Source organism: Passer montanus, unplaced genomic scaffold (genome assembly GCF_014805655.1).
Source record: "Passer montanus isolate IOZ18808 unplaced genomic scaffold, ASM1480565v1 scaffold38, whole genome shotgun sequence".
Classification (NCBI taxonomy): Eukaryota; Metazoa; Chordata; class Aves; order Passeriformes; family Passeridae; genus Passer; species Passer montanus.
Window position 1 is genome coordinate 4,798,698 of NW_024368596.1, and position 15,085 is coordinate 4,813,782.

The 15,085-nt window shown below is 48.0% G+C and overlaps 1 protein-coding gene across 2 annotated transcripts in view; it reads right to left on the bottom strand.

Moving 5' to 3' along the window:
- The window catches only part of GAB3 (GRB2 associated binding protein 3), a 63,369-nt gene that overhangs the window by 19,825 nt on the left and 28,459 nt on the right, over positions 1 to 15,085 (bottom strand). For both annotated transcript variants that reach the window (XM_039717508.1, XM_039717507.1), the window contains exon 2: positions 823 to 1,126. In XM_039717508.1, the coding sequence (XP_039573442.1) occupies positions 823 to 1,126 (304 nt within the window). The remainder of the gene's footprint in view (positions 1 to 822; positions 1,127 to 15,085) is intronic.

The window sequence follows — 15,085 nt, forward strand, 5'->3', positions numbered from 1 at the left end:
AAGGCTTCGTTCTGACTCACTTCCTCTGAAACTCTCAAATTGCTGCTGTATCTGCCCCTTGGAATTGTCAAGGGAAAGACAAATTGCTGTTATCTGAGCCTGATTGTCTCATTTAAAAGGTAAGTTAATGATGGTACAGGTCCCCACTTTAATTACTGGCTACATCCATTTTGGAGTGGTTAATTCTTGGCAGCTTTTCAAGAAATTCATTCTGCTGAGTATATACAGGTGTAGGGCCTGGCAACAGAGCTGCCTTGATGCTTCACTGGCAGGACCATCTCTTAAGTCCATACACACACTTCTAACACTCCTGTCCTCTGCCTTTTCTTTGTTTTCTCTTATTAACAGACTAAGGCAGCTTAATATTTCTGTCATTGATTTATGTACAGACATATACACCCAAGTCTGTGCACATTCCACATCCAGCAAAGCCTGAGAAAAGGGGAGTTGTGCAGGATGCTTTCCTGGAACAGGTGTCTTACATTAAGCCTAACTAAATAAATACAGGACATGTAATGAAATAAATGGCTCCAGAAGATAACATTCAGTCAGCTTCTCACATAAACAGCACCTTTTCTTATTAAGGACCTGCTGTTTGCTCCAGCAGGCATTGTTTCATCAAAGTGAGACCAGGCAGCCAGTGAGTATTTCCACCCAGCAGCAGTGAGAACTTTCACATCAGGGTTTAGCAGGATCTCAGTCTGTATGGAGCTACAGGAACCACAGCCCTCTTCCACCTGCCCAGCCCAGCCTGACAGCAAGGTCCATGCCTCCTGTCACTCCTGGGCATTCTCCCAGCCTCCAAGGTGAGCATGATCCTACCTGTGCCATCTTCCAGATGTCCAAAGTTACAGATCTGGCTGATATTGCGCACCCAGATCTGCATCTCCTCCTCAGTCTTGGCTACCAGATAGAAGGTGCGGTAGGTGGTCCTCACGATGAAGACAAAGTTGTTCTGGAATTCCTTCTTGATGAAGTTGGGCCCCGAGTGCTTCAGCACCTCGCACTCATTGAGGTCTATGATGCGGATGGGCTTTTTGGAGTGGTTGTTCCTGTAGTACTCCAGCACGTCGGGGTTCCCGCTCATGCGGCCCCTGCGCAGCACGAACCAGCGCTTCCGCCAGGCCTGCGAGGGACACAAACACCTTCAGTGCCAAAGCCATGCAGCAACCAGCCACACGCAGCCCCAGCAGGGCCTGAACAGACCCCTCAGCTCATTGAACCAGTCACCAAGCCCATCACTAAACCATGTTCCTAAACACCACACCTGCATGTGTTTTCAAGAATTCCAGGGATGGTGACTCCACAGACTCCCTGGGCAGCCTGTTCCAATGCTTAACCACCTTTTCCCCAGCGCTACCAAGCCCATCACAAAGCCATGTTCCTAAACGCCACACTTGCATGTGTTTTCAGTTCCAGGGATGGTGACTCCACTGACTCCCTGGGCAGCCTGTTCCAATGCTTAACCACCTTTTCAGTGAAGGAATTTCTCCTAATGTCCAAACTAAACCTCCCCTGAAACAACCTGAGGCTGTTTTGTCTTGTCCTGCTGCTCATTACCTGGGAGAAGCCTGACCCCCACCTGGCTACAACCTTCTTTCAGGTAGTTCTAGAGTAACAAGGTCCTCCCTCAGGCAAGGCTGGCTGTGGTGAGTGTGAGGGGCCACGGCTCAGCTGGGTCTGTCCCCGAGGAGCTGCCTGCCAACCCGTGGATACACAGCCTGACCAGGTTTGTCATCGGGCTGGTGGTGTGAGGCTGGACATGGAGCAGTGCCTGGTCAGAGAGCTGGTGATGGCTCTGAGGGCAGGGCTGGGTCTCTGGGAGAAAACACCGGCTATCACAGCCGAGCAGCCGTGAGAACAGGGCTGAGGGGAAACAATGGCAGATAGCTGCCCAGATCTGCAGGGCCCTTGGGCAGGGTGGGCCCTGCTCCTGCTCCCTCAGGGTGGCCTCAGCACCTTCCCCAGGCTGCGGTGGGGCCCAGGCAGCCAGGCCGCCATGGCCAGCTGGCAAACAAGCAGATTGTTCTTGTGGAGGTTCCACAGGGACTACAGACACACGCAGGAAAGGAGGGGTGGAGTGAGGCAGAGGAACTGCCTTTGGTGATAGCACAAGCTCAGACAAGTCAACAGCCCTTGGACGGCACCGTGGAGTGTCCCAAACATTAATGTGCTCTCAGCCTCATGGAGCTGCACTTATATTTCTGCAAATACCTGCCCGTGCTGGCAACCACTGCTGAGCCTGGAGCACAGGGCAGGGAGGGGCATGGAGGGATGGCAGCTTGAGCCAGCAGCGCAGGTGAATCAACATTTGCACACTTTTAAGCACTCAAACCCTCTTGAAATCAGGTGCCACGGCAGAGTGGCAGTGGTGTGGAACAATGGGGAGTCTGCTGGAACCACCTGGTGAGCTCACCTGCTGCATTGTGCCAGGGATGTTCTATGCCTGATACCAAAGAGTCGTCTGAGGGACAAAAGCAGCAGGCACTGCCTCACTCAACACTGGGAAATGGGGAGTGCTGCCAACCCACAGCCCCAGCACACAGCCTTGGCTGGACACAGGCACCCAGCACTGGGGAGGGCACAGAAGGGTGGGAGAAGATGAGAACACCTCTTCCCTGGGTGCCTGCTCTTAACATCAGCTTCATTGTACCATCAAACTGCATCTGCACACACTTCAACTCTCTGGGCTCCGTTTTCTGTGCTCCACTTTCTAAGGAAAAAGTGGCATCAGCTGCTGACATGACACAGTAACCTGCGTGGGTGGGGTTGAAGGACCACTGCACATCCTCTCACATCTGATGTATCCAGCCCCATCACTGCCTCCCCAGACTAATTTCCATTCTGAAACTTTCCCCAGTATAGGCCTTTACCCACAAAATGTTGGCTCCAGAACCCTTTTGCTTATCCTACAATGCTGAGTGACAGTCACAGGGTTTTTGGACAGGAGCAGGTTTGCCACTGCCAATACACAGGACTTGCCCTGTTCCATGGCATAGGCAAAGCAGAGGTTTTGGTTCTGGCACACCTTGCAGCAGGAAGCTCTTATCTCTGAGTCAAATATCCTCTGCTCATTTTCCTGGCATTTTCCTGCAGTCTGCTGTAGACCTCCTTTCCCCAGGGTAAGGGGCTGCAGCACACTGGGGTCACTGGGAGCCCAGCAGTGACAAGCCCTGCCAGACAAGTCAGCAGCAGCAGTTTTATCTCTCAGGGCCTCAGCAGCTCACACACCCTGGGGCAGAGGCTGCTTGGCCCCTCACAGTCCCTGTCCACAGGGCAGGCACTTGTCCCTCTCTCCAGTCCCCAGCCCCAGGCAGAGCAGGGTGGGTTTTACAGCTGTACATCCTCAGCAGTTTCCTTTTTACTATTTTCCAGTCACAAGGCTGCCTCCTGCTTTCCCTGTTACAGGACTGTTCCCGTGTCTGCTGAGGGTGTCAGTACAACTGGGAGCCCCTGCAGTGGCTCGAGGCCAGTGGGGACACACAAGGAGGCAGCAGGGCCAGAGTGGCTGGGCTGTGGTGAGGAGGGATTTATTTCAGCTGGTCAGAGCCAGTAATATCTGCCAATATTTAGTCTAGAGCTGCATAGGGTGCCAAATTTACAAGAGAATGTGGATCAATTTAAGGGTGAAAGACTGCACTCCCATGGCTGAGATGAAGTAAATAGGTACTGAGTCCTGGCACTCAGCTTAGGCTCCTCAATCACACTGTGAAAAGGTTCTATGCATCCAGGCTATTCCATCCAAACTATTATGTTTATTTTGGGGCCTCCCGAAATTATGATTTTCTTGATGAAGGAGTGATAGGATGATTAGAAGTTTACATGTCCTCAAAAGCCTTGCGAGCACTAGAGAGAAGGCTTATCAGAGAAACACAACTACCATCAGACAAGAGCCAACATCAATCTAGAACAATTTACATCTGCCCTTCGTAAGTGAAACAGTTTGATGCCAAAAGAAAGAAAGAATTTGCAGCAGCATTGGTTGGCTTCCAGCACATTCCTTTGTGTAACACAAGCTATCAGTGTTTTCATCTAGCTCCTGAATTTTTTACTTTGGGAATTCGAGAGTCACATCTAAAAGAAAGAGGAACAGCTCTGTTTCCATTTCAGTAGGGTTTCCAAGAAAGAGATTGCTCCTTCCACAATCTGACGTCTCTGCTTCTGCTGAATGAGTGGTGTGAGGTTTAGAGGGCTGCTCTTACATGTAAGCATTTGATCTACCTCAGCACTGTCAGACAAAAGCCACAAGCAAACCTGTTCTGAGCTGAAAACCAGCTGGCTGGTGAACAGGGCATAATGAAAGCTGAAAAGGATTAGCCAAGGACCTTCATCACTTACCTTCTGCCTGAGGACCATGTTCTCATTTGTTTGTACAACATATCCAGTATTTGAGATCTAAATAATTTATTAAAGGACATGCAAGCTCAGTGAGGTAAATTGGCCTGAAATGTAATTTGCCCTGTGGGTTTTGATTTTTTTCTGGTTTTAACAACAAAACACCGAGCGACCAACAAACGTGAAATTCTTGACCAGCTATATTAATGCTTACAACTCCCCCATGAGGATAATCTTCATTTTACAGAATGCAGCAAAGGGGATGGCAGGGCAAAGCAGAAAGAAAGGTGGCTGTGTGCTGGTTCCTTGCCTGCTTGGTGGCCTTGCAGCCAGGACAGGCTGCAAGGACATGGCACAGGACATGTGCTGATCCCCACACCTCCTGCAGGGCCTCTGGCAGTCAAGGAAGAGTTTGAGACTCACTGATAGGAATGACTGCAAAAGGCTTGACTATTGGGAATTGCTCTCATCCTGCAAAATCCCCTGGAGAGGGGAAAGCAGCAAATCCCACCAGAGAAGGGTTTGGCATGGCTTCTCTCCCACAGCTGGTTGAGGGCTGGGAGCTTCAGAGCACAGTGCTCCTCTTGCCACTCATTGTGGGCCCACAGTTTAAGTCACTGCCCTTGGGGCAAGAGAACTAGCAGAGCTGCAGGATAATAGTCCCATGGGAGTGCCAGCACTTGAGACAAGTTTTCACAGCTTGTCTTTTTTAAAGAACAGTTTTTAAAAATATTCCTGTGGAAAAAAGAAGTTAAGCGGAACTTTATAGCATTTCCTATAAAAAGCCCAAAAGAGGAAGTTAAAATTCATATGTAGTCAGGTTTGTAAGTAGCTGATTCTAAGCCCACTAAGACCATGTATGTTAACAGAGGTTCCCTGCCTGCAGAGTGGGGCTGCAGAGCACGGTCCCTGCAAGAGGAATCTGTGCACTGGCAAGGAGTCAGGACCAGCTCCTAGCAAACATCCTCGTGTTCAAAAAGGACGTTGTTGGGAGCTCTTTGTGCCCCTCTTTCCAGAGCAAAGGGCCAGTTCCATGCAGCACATGCTCCTCAGAATGTGAGACCCATGAAGAAGGGCTTGCACCTTGGCAGCCTGCAGTGCTTGGTTGTAACACTTGATTTACTCACTCACAGAAATCAGATGAAAAAGACCTCTTAAAACACCCAGCCTGTCCCCCACCTGGAGTTATGGTTTTGCTGTTTCAGTTGTGGCTGTTGGTCTGCAGCACCTATCAGCTCTGCATAATTAATCTCTCCCTGATGAGGCTGCCTGCTGGTCCCTTCCAGTGTGTTCTTGTGGAGCACTCTGGGAGCAGATGAGCTCACTGTCCATCACTTACTGGTTTAATGCTTCTCTTAGATTTTGTCTCTAGTATTTTCCACTCAGCTCTCACAAATGTCTTCAGTAGTCAGAGGCTGAAACTCATGGTTTATGACTGGGAAAGAAAAATCAATAAGTACTCAATTTCAGAGAGGGATACTCCTCCCTTAGGCCCTTCTTCTGCCTCCACGGGCATGTAATTCTATTTAACCTGGAGAATAAAATAAGATTTTTTTGCAGTAATTTTTCTCCCTTTTCTTGGATGCCTGGAAGTTGAGGAGCATTCTCGACTGTGCTGGAAAGGCATTGGCTCTCCCTGTCCCTGCCTGTTCATGCCCACTGCCCTGCACCAGAGCTAGGACTCAGCTCTGGTGGGAAAAAGCTCCGAGCTAACCAGTGTTTCCATACAAAACAACCTCCCACACAGACTGGCACAAATGCTCTGGCTCACCCTGTGCTAAGGGCTGTCATACAGTGAGCTCAGGACAGGCTACAGCCTCACAATGGATTTCCATCTGCCAGTTCTGACCGTGGTAGTTTCAGAATGACTCTAAATTAACCCTGTTTCAAGAAAGTCACCACCAACCCTCGGAGGAGACGTGATGGGTACGTAATACAAGGGGAAATACCTTCTCCTTTCAAGGTGATACAGCTATGTTAATTGACTAAAAACACCAGTCAAAAAGTTTCCTGCACTTTAAGTGCAATGAGAGCTTTGTAATAAAGCACCTTAGAGGACATCCTGTAGAAGCAGAGACGTGTCCTTTGTTTCTGTTTCATTACATGAAGGAATCTGTGGTTTGTGAAGAAAAGATGACACACATTTTTTAAAAAGTAGAAAAAAATCCCACAGTCACATGTTGCCTGCTAACTTACACACATTCCCATTGCCTGCTCTACATCCTAATCCATAATATTTATGGTGCTTTACATAAACAAACATCTGCATCTGAGTGAGTCACTGCTGTTTAATAAACATGAAGATTCTTTGTTACTGTAATGGGTTTGTTTGGGCATGGAGGGTCAAAGTCCAAAAACTTGAGAATTTAACTTCTGCAAGTTCTTAAAATACTTGCAGAAGACAATAAAAGTTCTGAAGGTCAAATCAATAATGAAACCACTTCATTTTGGGGAGGGAGAAAGGAGCCAGACATTTGGATGAAGAAATATCATTTCACTCATGTGCCCTGTCCTTTAATAAGGGCAATAAAGAACTGTGCTCCTCACAGTCATTTTGATGAGAGCTTTCCCCTGAGGACACTGGCAAGGTGGCTCAGCATCCCTTTGCTCCTCATGCAGGGAGGAAATGCTCACAGGACTCTGGGGGCTGCAGGGGAGCAGCAGTGCTGTGCCCTCCTCGCTTTCCCTACTGCTCCTGGTGAGTGGGTGTCAGGGCTCTCCCACAGAGAAGAAATGTGGGTGCTGTGGCCATGCTGCCCAGATGGGTCCCTGGAGTTTGCAGGGGAGGGTGCTGATGGAGTATCTTATCCTACAAGATCTAAGAGCTCACTGACTGATCCCAGCTACAGCAAACACTGCCACAGCAGAAAACCACCACAGCTCCACCACACCCAGGTGGCTGAAATATGTCAAATGGTATCACAGGGTCCTGTCCTGAGGTCTGTAGGGCAGGCAGGACCTCACTGTCACCTCATCACTTGACAGAGCTCACTGCTCACCACTGTCCCAGGCTGTGGAGTTGGCTCTAGGCTGATAAAGACTTGCCTGTGAAACACACAGCAGCAAAACACCCAAGAAGGGGTGGCAGGATGACAATCCATTTTCAATGTATTTCTTTAACAGTGACATCCTACAACAGGCATGGACCCAATCAGTACCCTCCCCACTGCCAGCCCAGGGCATCACACCTCTATTCTTCCTCCTATTTTGACAGCAGTGGTATTGAAAGCTTGGAGCTTTCCTTGTGAACAGGTGCCCTGCAAATACGTGCAGGCCTCTTTGAGCTCATGTACAGAAAGTATAAGGATTAATCAATATGAAATTAGTGCTGCCTGCCACCCCAGGGCAGGAGCCCAGCTGTGCCCCGAGAGCTGCACCTCCCAGGGAGAGGCTTGTGGCCAAGGGGGCTTTGTCAGGAGCACCGAGGGACCAGGGCCAGCCAACAAACCTGACAGCACCTGTGGGGCGCCAGGAAGAGACGTTGGTATTAATAAAAAATGAAGTAACTCCCCAGCTGCACTTGGCTGCGGCTCACTGGGACTAACAAGAGGGTAAGGACAATCTCACTTGCTTTCAGGAAACAAACTGGAATTTTTGTGAGTCAGCATCACTGTAAAGCTGTGCTCAAAGTGATCTGCAGAACTGATGTAAAATCAGGCTAAGGAGAAGAAAGCCAGCTGTGGTGTGATATCTGCACAGGTCTGGGAACAGCCTTGGCCCATGGATGGCCACCTTCCATCTGGGCTGCCAGCACTTCTGGTGGACTGCCAGCTCTGCTCAAGAGGATGCTGCATTGGGTGAACAAAAGCCCTGGGTGGAGGGAAGCTGATTTTGGCCAGCTGACCTTGCCTGGGCAGGGAGGTGGGCCTGTCCCACCTGTGTCCCTGCACGCTGTGACACCAGGCAGGGGGTACCAAAGTACTGGGCACCAGGGTCGGATTTGACTCACATCATGAGCACCCTCATGAGCATCCTCATACCCTCTGTTTCATTTTGTCTTCCTTTTTCACTTTTAGTGGGAATGTAAAATAGGTCAGAGCTCAGAGCAGAGTTCCCAGCAGCAGAAGACAGCACTGCAGTGATTATTGCCATTCAAGGACTTCCTCCCACCCAGAGCACTCTGCTCCTCCAGGACAATTTTCCTTCCCAAGTGCAGCCACTGTGAAACACATTCCTTAATTCCTTTAATTAAGCTTAATTCCTTTAAGCTGCCCCTCAAACGACACCTTCTAACTACTGCCACAATTTTACAAGCATTTAAGCTCCCAGACAGTGAAGACTTACAGGCAGAACTCTTTACATGAGGATGTTTACAGCCTTGCCTGCTAGCCAAGAGTTTTAGTTCCATATTCCCTCACAGCATGTTTGTACGGAGCATTTAAAATGACATTGTTATCATCCTGAATGCAGTTTAAGTTTCTGGAGTGCTTTTTTTTCACTTTTGAATCCTAAAGCACTTGACAACCGGTACATCATGGTTACAGCCTCCATATGCTGTGATTTGTTCACCTGTCACAGGATACACCTGCCTCTGAAGTTATGCTGTGTTCCTGATACTCGGACTGCTTCTCCACACACCCACAGGGATGCACTCCCATCTGTGTCTTCAGCCTCAGCCAATCTGCAGTGACACTTTTGCATCTGAAACCCTTTATTGGCTGCATAAGGTGGCAGAGGTTGGTGGACAGAGCACTGCTGGTCTGGCTTGGTGCCACTCCTCTAGTCAGTTAAAAACCAAAATTTGGATTTCTCAGGATGCAGGATTGGGTCTTTTACAGACACAAGTTGAAAACAGAGAGAAGGGAGAAAATACACTGACAGATCTTTCTGGATTTAACCCTTAACTTTGTTTTCTCTAAGTGGAAAAAATGCTGCTGAAGCTTTAAGATGCCTGTTAGGAATTCCTACTTTTACATAAAAAGTACTTGTGTAAAATGGTCTGGAAACTCCTAAGATTCCCCCTGACTTGTTCACAATAAATTCTTTAATACTTATTTCAGTCATAAGATGTAATATTGAATAGAGGTAAATTTTGATTCCTTAGAATGGCTTTGATCCAAAAGTTTTCCACAGTCTTAAAGGATTTTTGGAAGACTCTGCATGGATCTTTGAGATCTTAATGAAAAATAGGTTACTCCCAGGTTCTTTAAGAAACAACAGTTCTGAAATACAAATGCCGGATATAAGCATCTGCTGAATAACTGAATAATAACTAAGTCACAGGAGTCTTCAGTCATTTTTGGAAACAAGTATAGGAAAATGTATATACCAAAGGGAGTGAAGTTTGGACAAATTCTGAGCAAATTTGCTAAACTAATAGCTTTTATGGAAGGACTCCAAACCTGCTTTGCTAAGGAAAAGAGTAGGGGCTAATTCCCTTCCTTGTCACTTGCAAGCACAATGTGAATACAGATGTGCAAAGCAGTTAAAGACCAGAAAAACAGCCTGGAGACTGCGCCCTGCCTCAGGCTATCGGGAGTCTCTCTCCCTCTGTTTTACTTGGAACTGGCAGTTTTCTCAGTATTCTTTACACAAACAGAGCAAATTTTGCTGTTTCACCTTGTTAACTGAACATGTGGTGTGAGGTCAGCAACAGTCGCCAGCCTATCTACAACTGTCTGTGCTCACATGATGCTGCAGCTCCAGCATAAACAGGAAATTGGGCAAAGTGACTCTTTTAGTAGGGGACCACAACACCACTTTTTTTTCTTTTTTTTTTTTTTAAAGTGTTCAGCAATATGCTGTCAGACCTAATGAAGAAAAGCAGAGTAGCCAGCAGGAGCAGAATAAAGGCTGCAAATGTTTAGGCTGTAGCACTTTTGCCTGATCATAACAATGAGGTTCAGGAAACGCCCCCACGTTCAGTGTCCTGCTCAGCTGATCTGGGTGCACATGGAGTAAAGAGCTGTATCCTCCACATCCCCTTTGGGCCAGATCTGGGCTGCTCTTTTTTACATCCTTATTGACTTCACGGCTACACGCCGCAAAGACTTTGACCTTTGCACTTCATTTCACTCCTAAAATTGCCTGGAGAAAGGAAGTGTGCGGGAGGCAGGCAGCAAAACAGGGAGGAGGCGCACATGTGTGGGAGGACTTGCCATGGAGAACAGGTCACTTTTGTTCAAAATAAGAAACAACCTTTCTGCACATATGGACAAAGATAGAAAGAAAAATAGGAACAGGTCCAATCTCACAACAGCAGCTATATAGTATCCAGATGAGCTCTGGTTTTAGGCATGAGGAGGGGGCACTGATTTAATTGCATGCTCCAAGGTACACTGACTCAGAGATCTCCTCTGGGATCTATGTATTGGCCTGAAATCAGTCCCGTGGGAACCACCCGGCCTTTGCAGTGACATTTAAACTCCACTGATGCAAATGGCAAAGCTCCCATTTGCTCTGAGGGGGCCAGGTCCTCCTCTTGACAGGAAGCTTTGAGAAATTCAGAGATTCCCAAAAATGGAAACATGATATGAAAAAATTATCTGAATAAAGGAAATCTGCCTCTGGACTTATGAAGAGCATTTCTACCAACCACATCAGAAGATGAACTCTCCCTTCATGGGTCTAGCCTGGGTTTTGCGGGTTGCACACAGGCTGCCCACAACTGATTTTTCTCCAGCCAAAGAGCAAATATCTACTGGTGACTTCAGGCATGGTAAAAGCCCCTGTTAGGGGGAAGGCAGGCTGCCCCCATGGGTCTTACCCTGGCCATACCTGGTCAGGGCAGGCTCTGTGCAGCACAAACACCCAGCTCTTACAGCACTGTGGCAGAGTGGCAAGCCAGGTACCACGCTGAGCTGCCAGGGATTCTGCAGGAGCAGAGGTGTCTGGTGCACTGGGAGAGCTGTTGGAATGCAACCAGAAAACAAATGAATTATGGTGAAATAAAGTGAAGTCTGGAAAGGTCTGTATTTGTCAGAGATGCGGTTTGAGCAATCAGGTCTCTGCAGCCTCCAACTGGAAGCACTGCTGTGTGATTCAGATGCTCAGCCAAAGCCAGTCATCACTGGCCAGATTCCCTCCGCGAATATTTACAGAAAACAAACCAGATTATAAACTAAGAGTTATTTGTCAGACCTATTTAGTAAATATTATAATTGTATTTAAGAGCACACCAAGTGTGTGGGCAAGGCACAAACCAAAACAGACGGTGGAATGTGCTGGATGAAGTTTCTACGTTGCATATATGCAAGCACTGATGTTTTTTAAAGGGGGAATATTTAGGTGGCCCATGCTTCCTTTAAAGCAGGTTGAGCTGAACTTCAAAACACTGAAGGTGGCTGAAAGTGCTCAGCAGCTGCTTTTTGCACCCATTTGTTCATTTCAAAGTACGTTATTAGAAAACCAGCTACAGGATGGAATTTATAATTCTATTTTGATTGCACTTCTGCAGTTTTCACCTGTCTTCTCATCAACTAAATTGTGATGCTTAACCTTTAATTATTCTCTAGGCAGTGTTATATCTCCAGACCTGGGTTTACTTCTTTAAAAGCTGTCTTAAAATATTTCCTGCTTTATGCTTGACAGGAGGCAGAGATAGTTTTTAAATATTTTTAGACTTATTTTTCTGTTCTCCTTAGTTTGTGTAAAAGTGGTCATCACTCACAAGGCTCATAATATACAGCATTCACTGGCTGTCATTTTTTATTTTAAAATACATAAATGTTAGGAAACATATAAACAATGCTCCTTGTGCCAGGTTTTCTTTTTTTTTTTGATAAGAATTCTCTCTGAGTTGTCAGTACTTTTTCTGTTGATGTTGGACGCTGCATGTCATCCAAGGAAAGAGGGTTTCAGGATGAAGGGTTTGAAGAAATAGCACCCCGTGAGCTCCACTTTCCTTTATGTTTTAGGTGTGTTTCACAATGTCAGCTGGCTAAAGTCAGCTCGAGCATGCAAACACAGCTTGTGTAAACTTCCCATGCTCAGGAGATAACTGCGTTCCTCGCTGGGCTCTGGGAAGGCAGTGCTGCTGCTGCCTGTGAAATTCTGCAGGCCTGCGCTGTTCTCCTCAGGGCTCTGCCTTCTCCACAGCAGCCCGTGGAGCAGAATGCTCCAGTGGGGCTGGGAATGAGCAGCAGGGCACAAACCTGGGTTCTGCGCTTGGGGCTGCACCTGGGTCCTGAGCTGTGCTGCTCCCAGAACCACAGAACAGCCTGTGCTGCAGGGAACCCACAGGGATCAGCCAGTGCAGCTCCTGGCCCTGCACAGCACCATCCCCAAAGTCTCCGTGTGCCTGACAGCACTGTCCAAACATTTCCTGAGCTCTGTCAGCCTTGGCACTGTGACCACTTCCCTAGGGAGCCTGTTCCAGTGCCCAGCCACCCTCTGGGTGAAGAAGGCTTTCCTGATATCCAACCTAAACCTACACATCTTCATGTTGTTCTTTGGTCCTCTTACTGGTACCAGACAGGAGATCAGTGTCTGCATCTCTTTTTCCCCTCACGAGGAAGCATCCTCATCATAAGCCCTTTCTCCTCTCACCTCCTGAGACTAGTCCTTCCCATTGCAAGTCACATGTAGGTTAATTTCACCTTCCTCAGCCCTGTTACTGCTGCAACTTTTGCCTGGATGTGGAGACATGAATGTGGCCAGGACTGGCATATGCTGTGCAGCACTGCTATTGAAAAAACTCAGCGTGGCAAATAGGGCCCTAAGAGCATATGTAAAGTTTATCTTCATTTCCATGACTTCTCAAACTTCCCTTGCCAAACCAAATGATGAAATCACAACATGTTCAGAAATATTAAATCATTTCCTCAACATCTGAATACAACAGGCTGCAGAAGGAAAACAATTACCTCTGGCATGCTGCACACTTTAACACTCTGAATCCTGGTATCCCAGCATATTTACAGGCTTTTACTCTGATCACAGCACCATTAAAACAACTATGGGCCATGATTTATTTCATAGGAAATGCCCCAGACTTGCTGAACCCAGCTTCGCCTGGACATTGAGGATTTCAGACCACACAGTGCACACGCAGGCAGTAACTTCAGGATGCCCCACACCAGCTTCCTCCTGCTGGCCTGTGGGCAGCAGGCTGGTGCCACTCAGGAATGTGCCTAACCCAGCTCTGGGCAGTGTCCTGCTGTCTCTGTGGCACTGAAAGGATGAGGGGCAATGCAAGGACTGCCCTGCCTGGTGTGCACCCACCTGTGCCTCCCCACTGCCTGCCCTACCCTGTGTGAGCACCTGAGCTTCCCCACGCTGCAGAAGGCCCAGATTCTTTGTGGCACTGAAAGGATGAGGTGTAGTGCAAAGACTGTCCTGCCTGGTGTGCACCCACTGCCTGTCCTACCCTGTGTGAGCACCTGAGCTTCCCCACGCTGGCCAGGGGCAAGGGGAAGGGCAGGAGTGGGGCTGCTCCTCAGCACCTGGCTGTGGTCCTCCCCATGCTGGGGAAGGTCACATGTGAAATCCTAGGAGGGCTACTGATGCCAGGGAGAGCAACAGCCCCCCAAACAGAAAGGAGACAAAGAGTGAAAAATAGAAGTGCTCATTTCTGCAGAACCCCATGGATTTCACACCCAGAAGGGTTCATTGCTGCAAGCTGATGAAGATACAGCTTGCAAGAGGACAGGCCAGCTTTCCTGAGCAGGTGCCTTCTCTTTGGGGTTATGTTCAGTCAGTTGACAGGCATTTGTAATGCAGATTTTTTTTTTGTGAGTACAGCAGGAGTAAAACTCCTGCCAAACTCCACAAATAGCGGAACAGTTTGGGAGTAAAGACAGATTTCAGAAATGAAAGTTCAGCTTGATGTATTGGGAACAACGTGCAATTAATATGCTCAGCAATGTCTTAAATATGAGCAATGTGGGAGAAGGGTAATAGCTCCCTTTCTATCATTTTTCAACCTGTCAGCACACTAATCTATGAAATACCAAAATCCAGATTCTTAGTAATGTAAACTGGTAAACGTGGTTGAAGGCAGTGATATTGTGCAGCCTATCTGGATTTAGGTCTTTTTTAAACAGTAAAGCTATCAGAAGAGTATGTGATTGTGGGATGGTGAAATAGGATCAATGTTACTGTTACAAAAGTGAGGACAATGAGCCAGCTGGGTTTTTCCACAAGCATTTTCAAAACTACAGCATTTATTTCTGCTTTTCTGCAACTTCTTCTCTATCTCTTCTCCTCCCTTCCCTATCCTCTTTTCTTTTTTTTTGTGGTTTATACACTGAGCTACACCCAGAAAATGAGGTCACCAGGGAGCAGTAAGGATGTGGATGCAGACTGTGACTGCATCATTTGCTCTGTGCATGCTGCTGGCTGCCTTCTCTCACCAGGGCTCCCAGGAAGCAGCCAGAGAAAGGACCAGGAAGGAGGAGAAGGCATGGAGACTGGACTGCTTCTGTGTGATGAAGTGCCACTGCCTCTGCTGCTGGTGCTGTTTGAACAGGCACTGGGGAAAAGAGACGGATGGGATGTGCTTCAGGGAGAGCTTTCTTGTGCCCTCCTGGTGCCTGCAGCTAAAGAATGAGGGACCCTTCACAGGCAGGCTGCTGTGTCCCGTGAAGGGTAAGGGCTGTAAGGGTCTGTCATGCCTCCAGCCATCCTCCACTACGCCAAGGCTGCAGGCAAATGGGGAATATGCAGAACTGCACAAGCTCCTTGGCCTGCTCCTTTCCTGCCTGCTCCCCTGCCCCACCTCAGTGTGACCTGTGCCCTCTCAGCCAGTCATGGCAGGTCAGTGCCACCACCTTTGTGCACGGTCACTACACGCCTTCTGCCCTGAGGGATG